Source organism: Penicillium citrinum (assembly GCF_028827155.1).
Source record: "Penicillium citrinum strain IBT 23319 chromosome Unknown utg000004l:1.0-2404223.0:1.0-2405248.0, whole genome shotgun sequence".
In the NCBI taxonomy this organism is placed as follows: Eukaryota; Fungi; Ascomycota; class Eurotiomycetes; order Eurotiales; family Aspergillaceae; genus Penicillium; species Penicillium citrinum.
Genome location: NW_026622689.1, coordinates 2,246,686 through 2,270,010, shown reverse-complemented (window position 1 = coordinate 2,270,010; position 23,325 = coordinate 2,246,686). Strand labels below are relative to the sequence as shown.

Genomic DNA, 23,325 nt, shown 5'->3' with positions numbered 1-23,325 from the left:
CTCCATCTATGTACTCCGTGTCGAGGAAACCATCTCCATTATGGTGAGACCAGACCCACGAACTCCTCAGACGAACAGGCCTGTCAATCGTCAATCCGAATCGGAGACCCCTTCATACATAACAGTACCAGGACATTGGTAAAATAAATCCTCCGGCCCCTTCTCCGAATGCATCGAGTACGGTGTACATCGTAGCTGAGGCTTATTCATGACAAATCTTGAGACGCGCGACTTCGCCCCATCGAGTCGGATCGATGATTCGTGGGAATTCAAGCGGTCTGACATTTTCCATTCAGCTGGGGCCTCCAGGTGTATTTGATTTGGAATTGAAATTTCTGTTGAAAAGACCGTGTACTCCGTACGGAGTACATCCGTGTTAAATCAGGAAATATCTGTCATCAAAATTAATCTGATCGTGGGGTAAGCAGAAAGAGATAACCTTTTAGAGAACCCTGCACGATGAGCCGATCCTGGCGGCTGTCGGCTGTCGGTGGTTCGCAATATGCCGAACATTTTAATTCTATAGTTCTAGTATATTGTATTTGTCAATCACTATGCATGATCTGATTTAATTCAATTTGAATCGAAGTGGATTAATGGAGAATAATTGAATATTCTCAATCGTCACGATTTACAAAGTTTACTTTGCCACGATTGTGGCGCTACACTTCTACATCACGTCTACTTGACGTTCAACTATTGACCATAATGTATAGTTCATGGCTCACTCGTTAAACATTACTACATTGATATTTTTTTAATTGATTATTTGCCTCCATGTCATCATCATAATCATCATCGTCTACTCGATTCTCCATGAACTGACTAGAACAATCATAACAAACCTCAACCATGGAACGAACTTCGGCTTCGGCCGTGAACTTCATCGGCCGGGAGAGTCTCTGGTTCACATTACTCAGCCCAGCCCTGTGACGACTTCACATCTATATTATTGAAAGAACTACGTAGTTTCTACTTGGCATCATGTCATTTGCAGATTTTTTTTTCCGAGCTCTGCTTTTATTTCTTGCAAAAGGGAGAAAGACACACGGTAATTTGCCATCGAGTCTCAAATTGCCACCCGCAAAAAACTTCCAGTGTAAATCAATCATAAAGAGAACTGCTGGAAAGAGCAAACTTTCATCCATATAGGCCGTAGAGATGCTAGAGAACCAAGATCGTACACACATCACAGATAGGAAAACATACTTAGACACGCGCGTAAGACGATGGAGAAAAGGAATCAAAGGCGTAGAGATGCAGGGTATAAACCAATGAAAAAGTGGGAAAAATCAGGGGGAAAACAGTCTTGAAGGGTGAACAGACAGGAGGATAAGAAAAGACAAGACCTTGAGATCGTTTTTGCCAAGGAAAATCCAGAACAATAGAAAAAAAGGATGGTAAATCTATGCTTTGAAGCCGAGCTCCCAACGCTGCGAGGGTATTATATAAGGGCACCGATTAGGGAGGTCCACACACGCAGTAACAAGGACCAAAAACAAGAAAGATAAATCAAAGATGGTGGGTGAAGATGCTCATGAATAATAGCAAAGAATCCAAGAGAGGCGTAAGCGTAGACCGAGGTGGGTAAAAGAGCAAACATAATTCGCAAATCCCTGAAACTGAGCAGAAAAGCGACAAAGCAAGATTGGGTGAAAAAAGCATGGAGGAGGCAAGTCTGTTGGAGAAGCTCCAAAAGACAAGAAAGAACACAAGAATAATAATCAGAGAGAATAATCAAAGAGTATCAACGGCAATCAATCCCACAGAAAAACTCCATTTTTGCCCCTCCGTTTCTATTTCCCGCCCTTTTCCAACGCCACATAAGAAAAAGGAAGCTCAATGACTAGTAGGGGATGCGGAGTCAAGCACACTTTTCGGCTTCAGATTCGAACCCAGGGTCGCCGCCTTGTTGGCGCCCATCTTGCGAGTCAGCTTGGCGTAGTGCAGACCACATGCGTTACACAGCGTTCGGGCACCATCTGGACCCCGACGCCATTCTGGTGTTTCGGCTCGGTTACAGCTGTGGCAACGACCAGGAGGGGCCGCCTTCTGTGAAAAGAAACAAGGTGGATTGGTTAGCCATTGACAGCTCGGAATGAGGGGAGTGTGGGGGGGTCCGACAGCGTGTCAACCACGGTGTCCCAGAGGATAAATGGGTAATCAGGCGAGAATCAAGTCCCGCCTGAGAACCTGGAATAGGTAAAGGTAAAAAAGGGGATTGCGGTTCAAGGTAACTTACTCCACGTCGTTTCTTTGCATCAGCCCCGGCAAACCCACCCGTACCCTTAAAGTCCTCTTGGTACAGAGCCATGTGCTCGTCCTCGGGTTTGTAGGCCTTTCGCTGGGCCATCTGCTCCGCCAACGCCTGTTCCTGGTTCACAACCGCCGTCCGTATCCGGATCAACGCATCTTGGTTCCGACGCTGCATATGGAGCATGTCCTCCACCTCGTTCAACGATGGGAGAGACCCCAAGACCGGCCCAGACCGTTGCGTTTGGTGTGCTCGGGCAGCGTAGTGCCGTGAAAAATCCAATGTTCGTGTGCTCATGTCGGCGATCTATTCGGATAAGGGAAAACGTCAGCCCACTTCTTTCCCCATCAAGCAACCCAAGCAAGCCCGTTTCTGTTGTAGATCGCCATTTGACAATCTCCCAACCCGTTGATCGCGGGCCCGTTCATCGGGATTCTCAAAAAATAGAAACCATGTGCAGAACCATAATTTCGGGGACCAAAAAAGGTCAAAGCACCCAATACTACTGGCTTAAAAACAAAAAAAAAGAAACGGGCAAAAAAAAAGGAAATTTGAAGAGTTCATACCTCATTGAGGGACGTCTCCACATCGTATACATCCAGATGTCGCTTGACCGAATCGCTATGAGGTTGGCCTGATATGGGACGAGTCACGAATCCACCCTTAACTTCGTCCCCGCGTGGCGCAGCCATATATCGATTATCGTAAGGAGCTTGGTGGTATGACGGGCCAGCCGGTTGTGAGGGAGGAAAATTATAGTTGGGCGGGAAATGATTATAGCCATTAGGAGAGGCGACACTCCCGGCAGATGGAGGCGCACTGTAGTCGTAATGTGAAGAATTTTGGGATCCCGAGACCGAAGTAAGGGCCGTTTTCGCACTTTGGGTCGGGGATTTGCCTGTGCTGAGTGAATTCAAAGACGCGTTGCGTGATTCTTGTGTGTTGATGGAGGTCAAACTATTGCGCGAAGCCTCAGTTTGAAGCTGACTTTGATGAGGGTAGCCCGGCTCCCGCATCAACGAAGCAGCTGGAGGTCCATTGGTGGAGAAAGGATTCGGGGGTCCCGCTGGACCTTCTGCGCCAGGGCGCCCGATGAGATGAGATGGAGGAGCAGAGTGACCCGGTTGTGGTTGAGGAGCAGAGGTAGGGGCGGGGTATGGAAGTGAAGTCGGATCATTGCCTAGGGCCTCATGAATCGATGGAAGGGACTGTCGCGGAGTCGCTTTGTCTTTCTCATCATCCAAGGTCCGGCGCGACTCTGATGGCGAGACGTAGCCTGATTGTGTAGGAGTATTGGTCGTGTGTGGCGCATAACCGTAAGGTAATGATTGACCGGAGTACATATTGTTTGGACTCAGCAACGGCGTTGGCGATGAGGTGTGCTTGGGCGTATACCCCGAACCGTCCTTACCAAAGAAACCGATGGCGGGCAAAGGGTCTCTGTTTGTATTAAGAAAGAAGATAAGTTAGCGATCTTTGAGCTTCCGAAAGCTGTTGGTTGCGCACGCGCGCGCTGGACAAGGCAAACCCACCTGTGCCTAGATGCGGCTTCCAAAGACCCCATCACGTTCTAAGGGAACAACCGGAAGTGAGATTTGTCACGCAGGAAATGTCCACTTCATGAACGTCAAATTTGGGATGAGGGGAAGATATGAAGGAGGAGAGGAAGAGGAAGAATGAATAAGAAAGAATGGGAGAGAGGGAAGAGAGGAAAAAAGATGTGGAAGGGAGGAGGGGGAAGAAGTGGATGTTTGTAAGCCGATGGTGATGGAATAAAAAAAAGAGATAAAGTTGATCGGATCACGATGAGACCGTCAAATAAAAAAGAGATCTTGGGAGGGAAAAAAAGGATCTCGATCTGAGGGCGAAAGGGGACCAAGATAAAATAAAGCCAGGATCCGGCCGAATGAATGAACGTCGAACCTCGGGAAAGACGAGACTCATGCGACCAGGGAAAACAGGTGTTCCACCAGTTCGTGCCGGGCGAGAGAGAAGTGGCGGATAAATCGGAGATACTCAAAGAATCTCCAAGATTTATTGACGATTGGAGAAACAAAAAAAAAAAGAGTTTGATGGTGGCGTTGAGAATGGCGGATGCGAATTAAAGCCGGGGGAAGAGGTGGGAAGATGGGAGTTGAAGAAATGATATACCCAGATAAAAGTGTAGAGTAGAGTAGTGTGTAGAGTGTAGAGTGTGTGTAGAAGAGTAAGAGTGATGAGTATTATTCGATCGATCGGATGCAAGGGGGGGGTTAAGGCGCGTGGAGGAAAATGGAGAATGTCACGTCGATGAAATATGCACGAGGTGGGAGGAGGAAGAAAATGAAGCCAGTGTGGGAGAGAGAGAAGAAGAAGTAGAGATGGAAGAGAAGACGAGATGAGAGAGATGAGAAGATGAGATAGATGGAAGCACAAAAGGGGATCGAGGCTACTTCATTTCGGGCCTTAGATTGAATGAACCGGGGGGAGGGAGAACTTAAATTGGCAAATAATCAGAATAAAATAAAATAAAATAAATATATATATATATACACGGAGTACAGAATGTAAAATAAAAATAAAATAAAATAAATGGTAAAAAGGTGAAATGAATAATACTAAACTAAAATAAATAAAAATAATATTTAGTCCATCGGTGGATCGAGATGGATCGTACTTTGATTTAGCAGGGATCGTTGTATTTTACACATTTGTACACTGTACACACTAAGTGTAAGACCTTGTATTGTCATTACACGTTTGGAGGCAAATTACCAGCGAACTGCGGATCGCTGGGATTCACTAGTTGCTGCCCGGTGGATACAATATACATACATACTATGTACATATGGAGTAGTAGTATTAGTAGTATTTTCATATTATATGGTATATTATTTTGTACATTCCAATGTAAGGTTGTATGATGGTCATAATGATGAGCATGAATCATAAGTATAGATATATAGATATATATATACAGGACATATCAGATCCCGTCACACAGCTTGAAATCGCAACTGATCGGTACCTAGATGATCGGACTTGACTGCAAGTACACACAATGCTAGGCATAGTAGTACTAGCTACATGTCAACCATAAACACTGTGCCCCTATTCTTGCTGAGTACGATCAGGTCAGCACTATAACTATATTGTAGTATATTGTAGTGCATTAGTTATTTTAGTATTAACTTAGGAGCAGCAGCTGATGCTACTACTGCTGCTACTACAATAGTAGTGTACTATAAGAATAAACTGTATTCAATTTATCGTACTACATCTAATCTGGTGTTCTCCTTAATATATACAGTACGGACTATATAATATGTCCACTGCCATTCCGGCACCAAAGGCTACTAGTTATACTATATTATAATATAGTTACTATACTATTCCTACTACATACTAGCTCTAGTAGAGCCGGGGATGCTTCCCTCTTGAGCATCTCCGAACGGCACTGCAGTAAGCTTGGATCGAAGATCGGACCACTTGGCTCTTCATGTCCATTGGTGAAATCGTTACCCGTCGAGTCTGCAGTCTTTTCGTACTTTCGTATCGTGTAGGGGTGCTGCCAGGAACCACGATCCCATGACGTAGCCATCGTGATAGAATCGAGGCAATTTGATGGCGATGTCATATCCTAAGCTTAGCTGTTTACATTTTTCACAATATACACGAAGTATGTCCCAAGTATTACTACTATGATTGACTAGTAAAATACTGCATATATACTACTGTATACTGCTACTGTACTGTATATATACTACTATCGTCAGTTCAACGTGACCCGCCTAGCCGTTGGCTGTCAACTCCGCCCTGCTCTCCGCCAACCTCCAACTTCCTCCACCATTCACATGTTTTTGTTTTCTTCTCTTGTATTCTTCCCCCAAAAAGTATCACTAGTTAGTAATACTAATGTTATCTCACATTTCTCCAATACATACCTGAATATTCCCCTCCGAGCACATGGGACCCAGCCTCGCCCCATTTCCTTCATCCCCATTTGCCTGCGCACAGACTTCACTCCATCGTGCATGGCGCAACGGTCGTCCTCCTCGAAACAGCGCCAAAGGTAATCGGCTCAAGATCTTCGGAATCGCTCCAACCTCATCCCCTCCCCGTGGATCTCGATCTGGATCTCCAAAGGGCACAAGCCCTTGGCGGTCTCCGCCTTCACTACCCTGCGTGCTCTCAGCTGTCTTTCCATTCATACCGTATGATTGATTGAGACTACTCGCCCTAGCCCAGGATGGCCAGGATGCGGCCGGCATGTAAACTTTTTTTTTCTCCAGGCAGAATTTGGTCCTGACAATGCAGGACCATCGCTGTGTTGCAGATGCAGCCCTCGATCGGGCCTGGGTTCCCCTCCCGTGCTTGTGTTCCCTTTCTTCTGGTCTTGTCCTCCCCTCTCTTCAGATCGAACTCGCCCTGTTGCACAACCTGTATGCACAATCACCCTCGGACAAAGCAATTGTTGACGGGTCCGAGATCTAGCGATGCGAGGCATTGATCTACACTCCAGTCGCTGCATCGCGAGCCTAGCCCACCATCCGGGTCACTCGATTTCAGCCACTCTAAGATGGGCTCCGTGCACACCTGAGATTTAGTGTATGCACGGTAGGTCACTTCGTCTGTGACCGAACTCTATGCACCAAAATCCTGCCGCTTGCAGCTGCACCTTTCTCCACTTTGATGCACGATTCGTCAAACAGGGGAGTTTCTATGGAGTAGAGGGGGAAGAGAGAGCAAAGCCCGTGGGACTATCCACGATGGAAATGCATGGGGATGCGCAAAGAGTGGGATAGATAGTGGAATTCGCTCACCAGCAGACATCAACCCGCAACTGGAAATCATCTCGAGCCATTGGGTCACCGAATTGATAGACGAGACGGACTCGGCTATCTCCCGGTACTGGGATTGCGATCTAAACCATCGGAAGTATTGACCGGCAGCCCGGTCGCAGCTTGCTGAAGCTGAATTTCGTACGAAATCAGATTAGGACCGGTACGATTGGACGCATTGGCAATTTTGCTTGAGACGCCAATACTAATGCAAGCAACAAAAAGCAGAAAGAAAAAGAAAAGAGCAGAATTGAGAGCCGCCCTTTCACAGAACGAGGAACTGCCAAAAAAAGATCTCCGGTTGCCTCTTTCTGGCAACTGTGCGTTCGCAGGACGCAAAACTGCGACGAGCGCGACTGTGGAGAGGGTTCCGCTCAAAATACAAACTCCACCGTGAAGCGGGAACTGCTGCAAGAAAGAGGGCCAACCATCGAAGAAGAAAGAATGGGAAAATGAAAGAAGGTCCCGTATCATGTGAGTGGAAGTTATTGCGGATCAAACAGAACAGGTAGTAATGGCCCGCCTGGAGAAATGGTCGATGGGGATGATCAAAATGTACGATGAGCCCTAATCTTGGCACGGGAAGTGCAGCTAAAGGGAAGAGAAAGGTACGAAGTACGGAGTATACGGGTTACGATGTAGGAGTGCAAAGAATGATGGACGAACCGACAGATGAAAGATGAGAATTTGGTCGCCATGCTGAAGCAAATCTCTGACGATGCGCCAATAATGTAGGGCACTGAAGAGTTTGTCCAGGTCCACAAATGAAGCTCTGCCTCCAAGACAACTGATCCTTCAGCCTTTTACTAACACCCGACAAACTGGAACCCCCTGACAAGGAAGACGTAATGGAATTGCACATCTCTGTGAAATTTACAAGAGCTTACAGAGTATCAAGAACGAAGCTAGTGGACTGTCTCCAGCCCCCTTGGGACTTCTCTACTGAGCCGGAAAGAGAATGGGCAAAACAAAAACAAAAAGGCCATGGGTTGTTCAGGCAGATGAATGATCGACAGTGCGCGATGGAGAGCACCGTTGGGACCGTTTGGGGCCCGCTTCCAGTGTCAAACCTCTCCGTCACTTGATGACTCGAGCCTGACCAAGCAGGGCCAAAACGGCGCGAGCAGGCGTGTCACGCCTCGCCTTCTGAGTGTTAGGTGGAACCCCCTCCGATCGCTAAGAGGACGATCAGATAATCCTAACCGTAATGGAGAGTGACCGACAGCACTTATGCTCAAGATGGCAAGAGACTAAGATCTGATCCCAATTCGAGGTATCTCGTTCGGCTTTTTGCGCACATCGACTCCACGCATCTCTTCTACTCCAAAGAGGACCACTTCTCATTCCCCATAAAACTCCCCCCTCTAACGGATAATGCAACCGGAAATACTCCGAAGATATCTTCTAATTCGAGAGGTCTGTACTATGTACTATGTATGTACGGAGTAAGTGTCTCAACGAAAAAAAAAAAAATTCCGACGCTCTTTGTGCCATGCTTATCAGCGATCGCCATTGGGGGCCGATCTCCGTGGAATCCAAATTTCACATTCCCATCCTGCCAGGGCAAGACAAAACAGGGCAGGACAAAATGCATTGCACGCTCCTCGCGGCGATGATCTATCCAGCATTTGGATCTGTTATGACAGAACTCAAAAAGGAGGGGAATGGATCCAGGAGGCGTTTGAACAATCAGAACCTTGGGAATATACTCCACCCTTAAGCTTAGGGGCAATCGTACCCAAACTCAAGATGCTCACTTCCCAAAAGAGCCGTCTAGCCCATGTCAATCGCAATAGACAAAAGAGAAGCGAGGCTTGCACCGCCAAGTTGCCCGCGTGGGCTTCAGCCGCGCATCACCACTGGCATTGAGATTACGGTGTACACTCACTCCTTTCTCGTTCTCGTCTAACTCAGACCGTCCACTTAGTCCACTAGTCACCTAGGTAGTGGACAGTAGTGTCCGGGAATTCCACTACTTCACCGAGCTTTGATGCACTCAACGCCAGAGCATCGATATGAATTCTCCACCATTCGCAACGGGCGCCACCGGGGGACATATACAAAGAAAACTCAATGCACGGTTCACGCCCATACTCAGACAAATCTCCGTCCTGGGAGCGGACCGAGAACGCCACCACAACGACTGACAGGGATGAGGATGGGGAAAACCTTCAATTCGTCTTATTTTTTTTTTCCTGTCCGGTTTCCTTTCCGTCCCAAATTTCCTAATCTATTCCCTTCTCTAGTGGAAGATCGCGCCCCAATTTTCGACCTTCACCTCGTGGACTCTCCATAGTAACGCGTCGGTTGAGCGAAGAAAAGGGGGGCGTTGTTGGAACTCTCCGAAAGTGGAGACAATCGGGGTAAACTATCCGATCTCCAGACCCAAGAAGATATTGACAGCTGGGCTGGGTACGTTTGTTTTTGTCCACTATAATTCTAATTCTGACAGTATAATCATTTTTATTTCTTGTTTTGAGATGGAGGCAAATACTGATCTCAATTCTTATTCATTTGCTCACCTTTACTAGAACTTATCTCACACGGACGGCACAGAACTAGTACCCGTATGATCAAAAAAATGAGAAACTCTGAACGCACCAATCCACACCATGCAATCTTGCAGGTGGTAGTTACCTGGCTACATAGTATATATTCTTGCTTAAGACCAGGATCAGTGAGGAGTAACCAATGCAAAGAGGCCTGCAACATTACAGAAATGGACGAGGGACATGAATCATGTCCGAACTACAACGGGATGGACCGCATTTCCGGTCCATGTAGCAACCTCTTTTCGAAACGTTAAAAACGCAGACCATCTCGATAGGATGGCCCAGAAGGGTTAGGGACCACACTCCGAACTCCTCATCGGGGCCGGCCATGTGTCAGATCTGGGTACAATCGTGACCAGGGGGATATTGTCCCGTTTTACATCTTACTAGCTCGGACGGATGGAACCATTGCTAACGGTTTGGCTCTAGAGTTATTACTAGATGCTCCATGATATGATATAATTGCCGGCAAAACTTGGTAGATTCACGTGAATAGAGTGTGCGCCATTGGAAGATGCCAACACCATTTGGGTCCACCGGGCCCTGCGCCCTGTGCCCTGTTAACCAGAAAGAGCAAGAAAGAAAAATAAATGACCCAGGAAAAGAAAGAAAGGTAGAGAACCTGCGCCATCACTATCTCGGAAAGAAAGAATAATTATATCGAACTACATGCTCTGTATAGAAAGCAGGTTATCTCGTCGTGGCTTCAGGTGGCAAGTATAAGTGATCATACATGATCATACAAAGTACAGATCACCGTTGACCCGTCTCCCAATAACCCTAGACTAAGTTTGACGGAGGCGAGAATAATACATACTCCATAATACTAGTACATACAGTACACGAAGGAGTCAATCGCGCTAGATGTGATTGAAACGGACAGCTTCTGCACGTTCCAATCTCAAGTCCAAGTGTACACGGGAAGTTGAAAATTATTTCTTTCTCGGGTCTACTATTTTCTAAACTATTGCTCATGTACCACATCACAGACATCTGGAACGAAAGAATCACATTCATCTTAGACCTAACAGAGAAGAACTCCCGAAACAATGGATGTATAGCTCGTTCAGGATGAATCCCGTGTGGCACCATACTTGTTCCAACAGACCGGTTCTTACAGAGTACAGCCATTTGAGATAATTCGGATCTCCACGGTTCAGGTAAATGGTGAAGATTAGTTTTAATCAATCGATAAATACAATAACAATAACAACAAATAGAAAGTTGGGGAAAAAAATAAATAAATACATAGATAGATAGATAGACAGAAATCGGGCCACGATATTCAAACCGGACCGTTCCCAGACCCACTAGATAGACCATCCTCGATCAGCGGGGAGAAGGTCAAAAAGAGGATATTCGAGACTAGTGTCTTCCGCTTCATAACTGAATAAGGAAATGTTTTTTCTTTTTCAGTAAAGAATATAACAAATGAGGATGGGATAGGATGGCGGGAGATTGGGGCTATGGAGCTATGGATATACAATCCTCCATGGATGGAATCCCTTACGGTAACTAGAGCACGATACAACACGACAGATATGCGCCTTCAGGGCGATCCTGGCAAGATTGGCGCGTAAAGACCGTTGGATCCTTTTTTTTCTTTTTTTTTTGGTATAAATTAATTATTATTATTACGATTTACTTCTTTGAGTAACCCTATCATGCATATTTCATTCCTCCATTCTCATATTCCGTCTCGATAATGTCTTGGCTCCATTGCTTTCATTCCTCTCTTCTCTTCCCTCTTTCTTCTAAACAATCAACCCGGCAATAAACCCGAGATTTCAACAAATGCCAGTCTAGTCTCCTCGACCCACTTTCACTTCAGAAGAAGTGGATGATTGACGGTGCAAATCCCGACCGGAGAATTCTCAAAAGTTACCCACTTTGTTCAAGTATTAATTAAAAACTGACCCGACACCTTCCGCCAACTAATATAAAAATCCATCTTCTCGGGACGAGCTATAGACCATCTCGAACAATCATGGCCCGAATTTCCGGCGCCAGTAATGCATCGCTCCGTTATGAGTTACAAACTAATGCACTGTAGCAGATCGAGGGTCTACTCCGTACACCGACGCGCCGGCCCCCCCCTGAATACATTCCAGACTAAAAATCGAGATGATGGACGTTCAAGAGAATGACAACGTGCAAGATCCACTTCGTCGATGGACTAAACCGATGCAACTTACCATCTCACTAGTACATACTATGTACATTGTATACTCCGTAGTTGTAAGAGCTACACTAGTGTACTACTAGAATAGTACTTAGTAGGTTACCAACTCCAAGCTCGACACTACTATGTACTATGCCAATCCAATCTACCATCCACCTGTGAGATCGATCAAGCTCTCCGGAGATACAATACCCGGTCACCGAGGAGAGGCTCTTCACAAAATCCACGCGATGTGCAAGAATCTCAAATTGAGATCCGCTTCAGTGGGGATAGGTGGATGACACTATTGCTCCAGATTTTCCCTGAGCCGTTGTTCGCCAGAGAATTACTTACATTTAACGGTCTGGAGTTCACCGAGACGATCATCTGTTTCTTCAAAACATCTCACAGAAACTTCATACAATACTCCGTATGGAGTACGGAGTCTCGATACTCCTTGCACCTTTACAAAACCTCTACAGTATGTATCTGGTCTGTGCCGAACAACTAGTGGATGAAAGGACTCGCCGGTCCCAATGGTAATCGCTCAAATCCTGACGCTAGCATGCCGTCTCCTTCTATCCAGCCACTTGCACTGCCAAGTCATGATGGAGTCAGAGTGGATGCGGTATAGCGGTGGCGAGGAATCATTGAAAGATGACTTCGTCCTCACCATGCACGTCCTCTTTGGCGTCGGGGTTTTTGCTAAACTTGATTTCGGTGCCCAGGGTGAGGTGTGTAATGCAATATTCTCGATCCGTCTTGAAATTTATACGAATATAATGTCATTGATGGGTTGTTTTGTAGCAGTGTAGCTAGATACAGGTATAGGTACAAGCACAGATGCAGATACAGCCACAACAAGACTAATCTAGAAAGAAACCCAGAAAAGAAAACAAGTTATCTAAAATAAAATTAAATGAAAAAGTATGTGGCTATATGCACAAGTCTTGAGCCTGTAATATTAGTATTTTTGACTCTTCCTTCGGTAAATATCAGATGGAAAGAATTTCCTTCAAAAGGTGGTGAGAGACAAACCATTTTCATAATGAAGTGAGCTCTCTACTCTATGCTCCGTATTCGCACCAAAAAAAATATATCGAGTTATCTTCAACAAAAGAGAGAGCTTGTTCTCCGTACCTGTCACATCATCCCTAGCCCAAAAGCTAGTTGTAGGCCAGCCTCAATGGCCAGACCCCGAATATGACAGACGGGAAGGATCGTCATATGTAGCTTTTTACCGTCTGCATCCCCAGCCGAAGCATCACCAAATACTAGTAGCAGGATTGATTCTCTAGGCGCAAGATGTTCCATTTCGGCGTCGATTCCCTCCATCGGAAGGGATTCCGGTGGTCCTCCTTTCCTATTCCGCGATAGGAATCCCACATAGCCTTAGGCGTGTGTTCATGCATCGAGACTTCGATTTGAGAGAGGAGGATTCCGTGTGATCGACACTTTAGGTCAGCTGTACTGCAGTAGCTTCCCACCGTGGACGTGTTGTTGGTACTTCCAGGGATAAGAAAGTACTGAATCAAATCTTTGAGGATTCCCATCAGTGTTGTTGATGCATGGCTCTTACACGATCATGCTATTGTCTCTGTACTCCGTAATTCAGATTCAGATTAGCATGTGGGGCGAAAGCAAGTTAATATTGAAGTGGTAATCTTCATCGATATTGCCGTGCAGTCATTATACTATGTACATAGTACTGTAATACTGCAGTAAGCATTCGAGCTAAATTCGTATATAGACCAGTCCAGACATTCTTCATCTGTTCTTGCTTTTTGCATTATATACCACTTGACCGGGATGCATTCCAAATCTGGAATATCTCTTAGGTGTAATGGCTTTTTCTTTCGAGAATTCAGTGTTGTCGGATGTAGCCGGTCAAAGGATACGAAACGATACATCCAGAACTTTACCTTTACGCTTGTCTCATATATCAGGGCTAAACTTGAAGGATTTGGCCTCCCGGTCTAAGTCCGTGATGTTAAGAATGCCTATATGCAAGCTGCAGGTGCAAGTTCACGGATTGCTTGTGTGACAGCCGCTTGTGCATCAACCTTTGCATTAGCAACCCGCCCAGACCGCTTCTATGCCTAACGTTTGTCCCTATGGATTAAATTAAGTTATTGTGACAGCAGAGTTCCCTGCACCTCGGAATTGCATATTCCAAATCAGCAGGGAAAAAGTATTTGTCAAATGACAACTGGTTGCTGTAAAGGCATTGACAGGGATAGTGGAAGAGCGGGGGGGAAGAATTCATCTGCAATAGCCAATCAACGGTATATTGCAGGATTGAATAACCTGATTGAATGACTAAAGATGGTAGCGTGAACAATTACAAACGCCCTTGGGTTAGAGAAACCATTCTCCACCCCGATACTCCGTAAGAAGTGCCTGAACGGAGGAGTCTCCTCAATTTCTATCCGGATCCATGCATGAGCGTTGACTCCACGAGGGAAGAACCTAACCTGCTGGCCAACCAGAAGAGAAGAAAAGATGGAAAAAATATATATTCTTAAACATAAATGCACTTCATACAGGAACAAAGGGGCAAAGACACTGGTCTACTCCTCCTCTTTCAGCCTGAGCGTCAAAATTGACAGAATCCCCCTGGAGAAAACTGATAGCTCTCCATCAATCTCCTTCAGGACAACGCCATGTATGTACAACTCGCCCCCAACAGGAAGGAGATCAAACCAGTGAACAGCTACAAAATGAAGATAGATCCGTGCGATCGACGGCAAAAGAACAGCCGAAGGATCGGCAATCTTCAATCAAATCAACCACCGCGACTATCGGAGCACATGGGTTGGGCCCCGCTGATCCACTACAGTCGAAACTGTCAGTTCCTTCATGACAGCTTAACGGTTGACCCAGACCGGGCCCGACTCCACTTAACGACCAAAAATGAGTGGGAAAGAAAAGAAAACCACAGGGGATCCAACCACCCCTACCGGCCCCCCCCCCAAAAGCCAAAGGAGAAACAAACTCGGGCTCCACGCAATGGCGGAAATCACAGCCATCTCTCCACCGCTATGATGGAAATGAACCCCGTAATGATATCCCCGAAGGACAGAAAGAGATGGAAAGATATGAAGGTAAATCCGTGTTGAATTTTGCCTGAATGACAACCGCAGAGAAGAGCAGAAGGATGGAGAAGGTGGAGTCCTTGGCTGATTGAAGGCCCCCCCTCTCTCTCCTTTTAGTCTGCCCCCTTCGAAGGGGATCGAAAGTACCGAAAAGAGGTAAGATCCGACCTGTGGATGTACCTTTACCCATTTCGACATCTGTTAGGGCTATCATAGGTAGTGAACAGATACATTATTTCAACTGTGTACCTTTACGAAATATACTCTAAGATACGAGTTACAGAGTACACGATTACCCCTAGACTCTGTACTCCGTACGTGTACGCATGAACATCATTACAAAAGTACACGCCATCGATTGACATGCACCAAAGCACGGAGCACAGAAATGTCTGTTCCAGCCAGTTTTGCACCACTTTCCCTTCCTCCCCGAGCCAGCGGAGAAAATTCGCTCCCGGCAGCAGCAGTAAGGATTGTACTTCCGTGCTTCCGTACGGGAAGACATAGGAAGGACAATAGGGAGTAAGTAGGCTGTACTTTTGATCCATTTCGATGAGTCCATCTCCACCGTCGATGATTACCCGTTCTGCACAGCTTGTCAAGAACGAGCTCAAAATCCTTTTTTCATGTGTCCTTTTTGAGGTGTTCTTGTTTGGCCCTTATCGCTGAAAGGAAGGTGATGATGAGTCGCGCTAATAGAACCGGGGATATGTCTGGATTCATGTGTCACCGAGGATCTTACACAAGTGTTGGCTAGAACTCTACCAGAAAGGACCCCTTGAAGCAAGCGTAGGCCCCATCTTTAGCCAGCTCAACCGGAAAAGACTGCACAGAAACAACTACTGTATCGATCGAGTAGTTACGGAGAAATAGTACGAAAGTAAAAGTACATACAGACAAACCTAGCATTTCATCTTGGATAGGGCTAACTGTACAATACTCACGTACCCTGTGTGTTAGAAGGAGGGGACGTGAGCCACCAAATCCCGGCGCTGACTGACGGGGATTGCTCAGCGGCACGGATCCTATGGATTGGTTTCTCGTACTTTTGATGTAAAAACTCATTGGTCAGCTCTGCTTGATCGAGCGGAGGCCATCAAGGAACTCTAACGAAGTGGTGTTTCCCTTCGGGTCGTCTGCAGAGTGCATATGCAATGCACGTTTCCGTATGGAGTGCCGTGCGATCGAGTCCATCCGCAATATGACATCTCAGTCCGGCCCGCTATGATCTTGCGGGGAGGCGAGGCGAGACCAAGCAAGCGGGAAGCCAAGAAGGAGTCCAGGAGCCAGGAGACTGGGGATGTCTCGGGCGTGGACCGTTGGACCGTCGGACCCTCTTCTGCACAAATGGTATGATTGGATCCTTTTTAAGCTTTGAAGCTTTTCTTTACAGACTGGATCTGTTGGAAGGAGGGGGTGGGCAATGTTTCGACTTGATTCATTTTCTTTGTGTATAGTGCCAAACTAGGCAATCTGACTGGTGTGTTGGTCAAGGTCGGAATACAGCACAGTAATGCCTTCGAGGCGAGGCGAGGCGAGTTGAATCCGACGTGTGATGCAGGTTCTAGATGCAACATTTGACAGAATCGTCCTCTAGTAAACTTAGAGGCATAGCCTTAAAAGTACGAAGTTCCGATTTGGAATTCCTGCTTTGCCCTGAATGCGATTGGGGGCCTTCTGATACATCAAATGATGCCATGACAGCCCACTAGCTCCAAACTGGTGGTCAATGGGGCTCGATGAGTATAGTTTGTAACATGTTCAGCACGATGGCCCCTGCAGCACGGCCTGGGTCTCCAACTCATTTTGCATAATGTTGTTCTATCTGATTCTGAGATTTCATGAAGTTAAGAATGTCTCCTGCATCGTTGCCTTCTTTCTGCCTCGTCGCCTTCCAGAGAGGGCACCAGAGTCACGTGGTGTATGATGTCATCGGTAATCCTGGCCTGAGGCAGGAATAAGGAAACGGGGAATCCTCGATTGAAGATGATCAAAAATCAAATATATCCATCTGAACTTCTGTTTTCTATCATATTCTCTACAATGGCTACTCGCTCCCTACTGGTGGATCTTGCGAGTATTCCGACAGTGACACAACTCTATCGTACCAAGAAGCTGCCTACTGCCGGGTCAAACAGCTCCACCTTCCCTCCATCTCAATATCTAAATGATAGGATCTCACTGATTCGCAATGACATCACAAAATTAGAAGTCGATTGTATTGTCAACGCAGCAAACCGCTCGCTTCTGGGCGGAGGAGGTGTCGATGGAGCAATTCACCGAGCTGCAGGCCCACGTCTTTTGGAAGAGTGTTCCGGCCTAGGTGGATGTGACACCGGCGATGCCAAAATCACCAAAGCATACGATCTACCTTGCAAGAATGTCATTCACACAGTCGGGCCAATATACGATAGGGCTGGCGATCAAGACCCTGAGTACTCGCTCCGATCTTGCTACCGGACTAGTTTGGAGCTTGCAATGCAAAACGGTCTGAAAACTATCGCGTTCCCGGCAATTAGTACTGGTGTGTATGGATATCCGCATCATCTTGCAGCCCGTGCCGTGGTTCAAGAGATTCGACAGTTCCTAGAGCAGAGTGTAGGAGACCCTAATGCGCCGCAACGAGTTGTCTTCTGTAATTTCGAGCCTCGGGATGTGGAAGTGTATGCGCAAATGATTCTGTGGGTTTCTCGTCTCCTATCCAATGCTTTATATTCCTTATGAGCTTTTTAACATGCTAATATCCCTAATACATTGCAGTCAATATCTACCTCCAACTGCTGAAGACTTGAGTGGTGGCACCGGCTAAATTGTTTGTGTTGATACGGAACACATAAGACTGGGCCTCTTGATTCGCATACACATACCTTCCTCTTATTTAAGCTCTTACTACAAGACTCCTCTCTCTCTATCCTCGAGTATATTACAGCAGTTCATGACCGTTTTCTATGTTTGTTTTCATGTTCTATACGATTATACATGCCACGGATGGAACTGTTAGTTATATCAACTGCCCTTTGATGCGCTTCTAGTGCGGTTTTAATTTCAGCCAAATACCCAATACCAGTTTTCCGGCAACTATTCAAGACTTTGTAATCATCTAGTCAGTTACTACTGAGATATTTACTTAGGATTCTCTCCAGCCAAACAAACTTTCCCCCATAATAGATGTTCTAGAACAATGGTCTAATACACCACTCCCCTCCTTCATATTGTCCTTTCGAAGCCAACACGTTTTTTTTATGTAGTTGAATACCATCATTCATATCGAATAACAAGTCAATTTCTATTCAAACCGTGCTCATCGACACTCATCCTTTTTTATATCGACTGCTATCGATGCAAACAGTGCAAACATCAGAGCTCTCCAATTCTGCTTCAACTTCACGAACTGCGAAATCTCGCAACACGCCAATCAAACACTCCCACACCCTCATAAGATCATAATTATAATCTCTTAACCTCATTCAACTGCATACAATTCCTTTATCTCCTACAAGATCTCCTCTTTAACCCGCGGGGCTACCGAAAATGGCTAAACCACCCAAACAGCCTAGTTTCCGCATCCTGTCCCCGAACGCCGCGAAAAACCTTGCCAACAAGAACAAACCAGTCCCCGATGCAGTACAATCACAAACAACAGGTGCACCATTAACACCGCAACCGAATATAGAGGGCCCAAAGCTTAGCCCGAAACGCCCCTTCAGCGCTTTCTTCTCCAATCTTCGTCAACGTTATGCCGCACTCCCACAACCTATCCGACGGACATGTCGCGGCCTTCGAATCCTCGCAACTCTCGTCCCTATAAGCCTCTTCTTCTCGGAACATGTCATGCAATTGATGTGGGTAAAAGGACCGTCAATGACACCCTATCTCAATGAAGATTATCCCGAAAATCACACGAAGAGTGACATGGTGCTGGTCAGCATGATGCCGTCCCGGGTATGGCCATGGGAAAGACAACGACGTTTGGAAAGAGGCATGGTGGTGACATTCAGGTATTAAGATTCGTGGTCTGCTTCTAGTACCTGTGAATAAGCTAATTATATGAGCACAGGTCCCCGGCCAATTCTTCACATATCGCCATTAAACGTGTGGTCGGTCTCCCTGGTGATCGTGTCATTACCCGCAAGCCATGTCTCAAAGAGTCGCAAATCGTTCCTTTCAATCACGTCTGGTTAGAAGGAGATGCTGAGGACCCAGATCGGACGCTGGACAGCAATACCTACGGGCCTGTCAGTATCAGTCTCCTCACAGGACGTGTATTCGCTATCTTGGGTCCGCGCATGAGGTGGTTGGATTGGACCGATTGGGAGAATGGGAAATTGGAGGGTACTAGTCCAGATGGATCAAACTATAGACAAGGTACGCGGGACCGAGTCGTGAAGGAGGCTGTCAAGATGGAGATGCCGAACCTGGATTAAACAGTATATAAGCACGTATGTGATGAGTATACGTTGTGGTGGTGCTGGGCGCCATGTACATATTCGGAGTTCATTTGTACTAGTAGGATATCTTTATCATCATTGCATTACTATGGTTCATAGCATGATAATATATGCAACTATTGAACAGTGACAGAATATCAAATCCAAAGAAAACACCCAGTGCTATGCGTATTCTGCTGGGGATGGCTGTATAGTGCAGATAAACGAGTGTGAAGTCAGAAAAAAAATCAAGGAAGAGAGGTAGATCACTGAGAAACTATTCGGATGTCCTCCTGTTTCTCCTCTTGTAGTCGATCTATCTCAGACGAGATACTCATAACCCACTGGTCTTTCTCGACGCGGCTGCGTGCTTTGAAAACAATCGTTCGACCATGTTTTCCAAGAGTTGTCACCTGTCGTAGAGAACGTTTGACTTTACCTTGGTCACCAGTCTCTTCGGCGCGGAAGAGGCTTTTCTTTATGGGCTGCCAGAGCACGAATGTGATTGCCGTATCCTCATCACGACTTGTGAAAAGATCTGATGAAAGATATGCCCGTGGCAGCGCATGTAGACCCGGATTATTACTGTCGAATGTTTGATTGGCATAGAGTAAATCGTTCTCTGTGACAAGCCCGGAATAGATATAGCAATCACGTAGATCAATTGTTGTCTCGTGTTGCTGGTGTATATGTGGAATCACAACCCCATTGCCCTTGCGGAGCGTGCTGCGGAAAATAAGAAGCTTGCCATCTGTAAGAAGTACATGACACTTGGTGAAGGTCGTGTGACGTCGAGGTTTGCGGTATAATTGACCAGAAAACTAATCTCGAGGTTAGTCGATAATTTGAGACTTGAAATCTTGTATCGGGACGAACCTTAATGGACCGACAGCCTGACAGAGAACATAAATTATGCAAGTGCGGTGATGCCTCAGCCTTCTTCACTTCCCATTTCTTTGCAAATTGGCCAACGACGGACTCCATCTCCTCGTCAATCTCTAGGATCTTGAGGTTTCGCTGCCGCACAGCCCGAAGCTCGGCTGCATCATCGGCGCGGCGCATCCTCCAATATTTGACCAAAATGTCAAGTCGCTTAACCCATTCGTCACGAGTTACAGCATCATAGGCTTGCAGCCGAATAACAAGTCCATTGTCCAGCAACAATTCGAATGTCCTATCGTCATCAAACTCCTGTGTATCACCATCATCACGTCGGGAATCTGTAGGCTCGGTTTGAAAATCCACGGCCGGCCCTTCACCAATATTCGGATCGGCAGGACTGCTACCCCGGTGGACAAGGCGCACGTTTGTCACATTACACAGATCAATATATCCATCTGCTTGGCTCATATTGTGGATATTCCGCTGATGTTGGGCGTATGCTTCCTCATCATGCCGTTGAACGAACTCGTCGTTGCCACTTTTCAACCAAGTAATCTCACCATCACTCATGGGGTAAGGGTCTACATCCCATGAAATAGGCATTTCATTCAGAAGTTGACGAGAAGTTGGAATGTCCGATTCTTCTCCCAGACAAGCTGGAGCGAGTTTGGGTGGCGTTGGAGGCAAGGCCTTGGCGGGCCTGCAGAATAGCAAATAATGGTCTTGAGTGAAGAAATAGAGTCGCTTAAAGAACATTTTATTCCTCCTCTGGTGCATGCCTTTCTGTGAAGTAAGTCGAATCAAAAACCCTTCAACTGGTGCGGGCTCTTGCTCCTTATCCCCCTGGTGTTTGATCGCCGTCGAGTAGTGATGTTGTGGGCGTAGCTCAAGTTCATGAGACGATAGCATTGCAATTGATCCATACATGTTCGCTTCGTTGATACCGATGATCCATTCTAAGCGATCATATCGCTTCCATGCAAGTCCCATCTTCTCGCTCTTTGACCAAGCTCGCAACACCTCGGCCCATTCTGCACGACCCTCCAGCATGCTCATACAGCCTTTGATGATAGCTGCTGCTGCATTTCTACCTTCGGCTGTAGATTGATTCAGGATAGTGGTGTGTTGACAGTCATCATTTTGAGCCCCTATTTGATTCTCCAGCTGATCAAAAGGGTGTTTGAATACCAGAGATACCCCTAAATCAGGCACGTGAATGGGAAGTTTTGATGGGCGCCGCCAACCAAGGACCTGCCGAATAAACGTATACCATTCGGCAGCATGAGCAGTAGATTTGGGACGAATGATATATATTTTGGTTCCAATCCTTCGAGGGTGCCAGATTACGATTGTCTTGTCCAGAGAGGAGTAAAGATTGACGCTAGTATTCTGGCGATTCAAGCGTATTTCATAGTAAGGAGTCGTCTTGCTATTCGGCTTTGACATATCGGGAATCACGCGCGTTCGATACATCTGCAGAGCAAATGGCGTATGTTCTGTTGAAGTCTTTCTGCAGACAACCAGAAACTCTCTCCACTTGTCTATAGTTCGTGTTTCCATCCGAAGGCTGTCGTTCTCTGTGTAATCACCGGGCAGTTTTTCTTTTGGCGTTTCTTCCACAAGCACCAGCATTCTCTCGGCTTTGATCACCTCCCCATCCTGTATCTTGCGCCAACGAGGACGGTTCGCAGCAATTGTCCCTCCAGTTTTGGAAATTCGAGATCTTAACCTGTCTTGCTTATTCTTGACATTATCATTGATGTTGTATTTAGCCATTTGCTTCTTAAATCGTCGTGGCATGTATCCATTGCGTGGAATATCTTCGTGCTGTTCATCATCCTCGTTCTGAGGCTCCTGATGCTCCAGGGTGAAACGAGATAAGCCCGAGGGATTACTCTTCAACGTCTTTGGTCTTTGCTTTTTAGGCTTGCTTTTAAGTAAGTGAGTAGTTGAGTCGGCTTCGCTAGCTACTGCTGAAGCAGTCGATATCATTGGACTTTGCTGACTCGGTCCAGCAACGCTCAAATTCCGCGAGTCTGAAGATACAGAACGATGATTAAAATGTACGCCATGCGCTTGGATAGTAGATGTAGAGGTATTTGAGTCCGTTATACTGGAGGCATCTTCTCTGGCGGTAACAAAGGATGTTGAGGCATCGCCACTATCGTAAACATTATGCGAAGCATTTGATATACCACTCACTGATCTCGGATTGGGTCGTGGTGTCTCATCCGAGTCCGTTACATCATCATCATCATCCGAGTCTTCAGGTGAATGATTATTGTCGGTGTCGGATATTGCTTCAGCCTCTGCCGTTGGATGAGTTAGTGTACGAAGTTCACCGAATGACTCTTCATCCTGCTCCGACAATTGCTCTTCGCCTTCTTCTCGTTCTTCTTCGTCTTCCGTGGGATCGTCGTTGGTATTGGTGAACGTGAGTCCAACTTCCTGGCCCGCAGGGATCACCGAAGACTCCGCTTGGCCCGGGAGATGATCAGACTGTTGATCAAATCTCTGAGTATAGTGAGATGCTATCGGGTCCACAGAGAAAGACAGAGACTTTGATGTATAGTTTTTGAACTGCAATCGTGATTTATACCAGGATTTGCGATGACCGTGAATCCAACCATCCGGTATAGGCCCAATGAAAAAGCGGCGGCTGGTGATATGTAAATGATGAGCGGAGGCATGGTGCTGTTGATATATGGAATACAATCATTAGTGGATACCGATGGTGTGGTTCACAAGCATAACCCACCAGCTTCTGATCCGTGTAGGACCCTATTGGCAGGCCTTTGTAGCTCTCAGCGGAAGCATTGTGGAGAGCTTCTGCCGGTGCCGAGCCGGTCGTTTCCTCGGAATTGCTCATAGTCCAGGAGGAGAACCCGCCCCGAGGTTGAGCCTTGTACAAGTCGGGTGCGGCACATCAAGAGAGAAAGAGAGGTTCATGCGGGGGAGGGAAGATCATTCAGGCACCGCTTTTCGTCGGGGAGGAAAAACGCAAAGCGCGATCGATCGAAAATCGCGATGCAACGTGCAGAAGATGACGTCAAAGTAGGTGAAACCAGCAGTGTAAACAGTGCAAACCTCCCGAGGCCGATAAAGTCACGTGGGATATGGGCTGATCGACACCG

General features: G+C 46.5%; 7 protein-coding genes across 7 annotated transcripts; 3 read left to right on the top strand and 4 right to left on the bottom strand.

The window, feature by feature from the left end:
* Positions 1 to 1,839: 1,839 nt before the first annotated feature.
* On the bottom strand, positions 1,840 to 3,818 carry nsdD (GATA-type sexual development transcription factor NsdD; the record flags this gene model as incomplete). The annotated part of the gene is made up of 4 exons (XM_056644725.1): positions 1,840 to 2,052; positions 2,243 to 2,560; positions 2,821 to 3,694; positions 3,787 to 3,818. 4 exons carry the CDS (start codon positions 3,816 to 3,818, stop codon positions 1,840 to 1,842), a joined length of 1,437 nt encoding a protein of 478 aa, XP_056501539.1.
* A 1,771-nt stretch (positions 3,819 to 5,589) lies between these two features.
* N7469_005804 (uncharacterized protein) lies at positions 5,590 to 5,834 on the bottom strand (the record flags this gene model as incomplete). Its single annotated transcript, XM_056644724.1, has 2 exons — positions 5,590 to 5,598; positions 5,640 to 5,834. 2 exons carry the CDS (start codon positions 5,832 to 5,834, stop codon positions 5,590 to 5,592), a joined length of 204 nt encoding a protein of 67 aa, XP_056501538.1.
* Positions 5,835 to 6,136: 302 nt separating this feature from the next.
* On the bottom strand, positions 6,137 to 6,504 carry N7469_005803 (uncharacterized protein; the record flags this gene model as incomplete). The annotated part of the gene is made up of 2 exons (XM_056644723.1): positions 6,137 to 6,145; positions 6,178 to 6,504. 2 exons carry the CDS (start codon positions 6,502 to 6,504, stop codon positions 6,137 to 6,139), a joined length of 336 nt encoding a protein of 111 aa, XP_056501537.1.
* A 9,602-nt stretch (positions 6,505 to 16,106) lies between these two features.
* N7469_005802 (uncharacterized protein) lies at positions 16,107 to 16,396 on the top strand (the record flags this gene model as incomplete). The annotated part of the gene is made up of 2 exons (XM_056644722.1): positions 16,107 to 16,232; positions 16,340 to 16,396. The coding sequence occupies 2 exons, from the start codon at positions 16,107 to 16,109 to the stop codon at positions 16,394 to 16,396; spliced, it is 183 nt and encodes a 60-aa protein (XP_056501536.1).
* Positions 16,397 to 16,925: 529 nt separating this feature from the next.
* On the top strand, positions 16,926 to 17,691 carry N7469_005801 (macro domain-containing protein; the record flags this gene model as incomplete). The annotated part of the gene is made up of 2 exons (XM_056644721.1): positions 16,926 to 17,545; positions 17,643 to 17,691. The coding sequence occupies 2 exons, from the start codon at positions 16,926 to 16,928 to the stop codon at positions 17,689 to 17,691; spliced, it is 669 nt and encodes a 222-aa protein (XP_056501535.1).
* Positions 17,692 to 18,413: 722 nt separating this feature from the next.
* N7469_005800 (putative mitochondrial inner membrane protease subunit Imp2) lies at positions 18,414 to 19,306 on the top strand (the record flags this gene model as incomplete). The annotated part of the gene is made up of 2 exons (XM_056644720.1): positions 18,414 to 18,880; positions 18,940 to 19,306. 2 exons carry the CDS (start codon positions 18,414 to 18,416, stop codon positions 19,304 to 19,306), a joined length of 834 nt encoding a protein of 277 aa, XP_056501534.1.
* A 269-nt stretch (positions 19,307 to 19,575) lies between these two features.
* On the bottom strand, positions 19,576 to 23,060 carry N7469_005799 (sporulation-specific 71 family protein; the record flags this gene model as incomplete). The annotated part of the gene is made up of 3 exons (XM_056644719.1): positions 19,576 to 20,130; positions 20,186 to 22,885; positions 22,950 to 23,060. The coding sequence occupies 3 exons, from the start codon at positions 23,058 to 23,060 to the stop codon at positions 19,576 to 19,578; spliced, it is 3,366 nt and encodes a 1,121-aa protein (XP_056501533.1).
* Between the last annotated feature and the right edge of the window lie 265 nt (positions 23,061 to 23,325).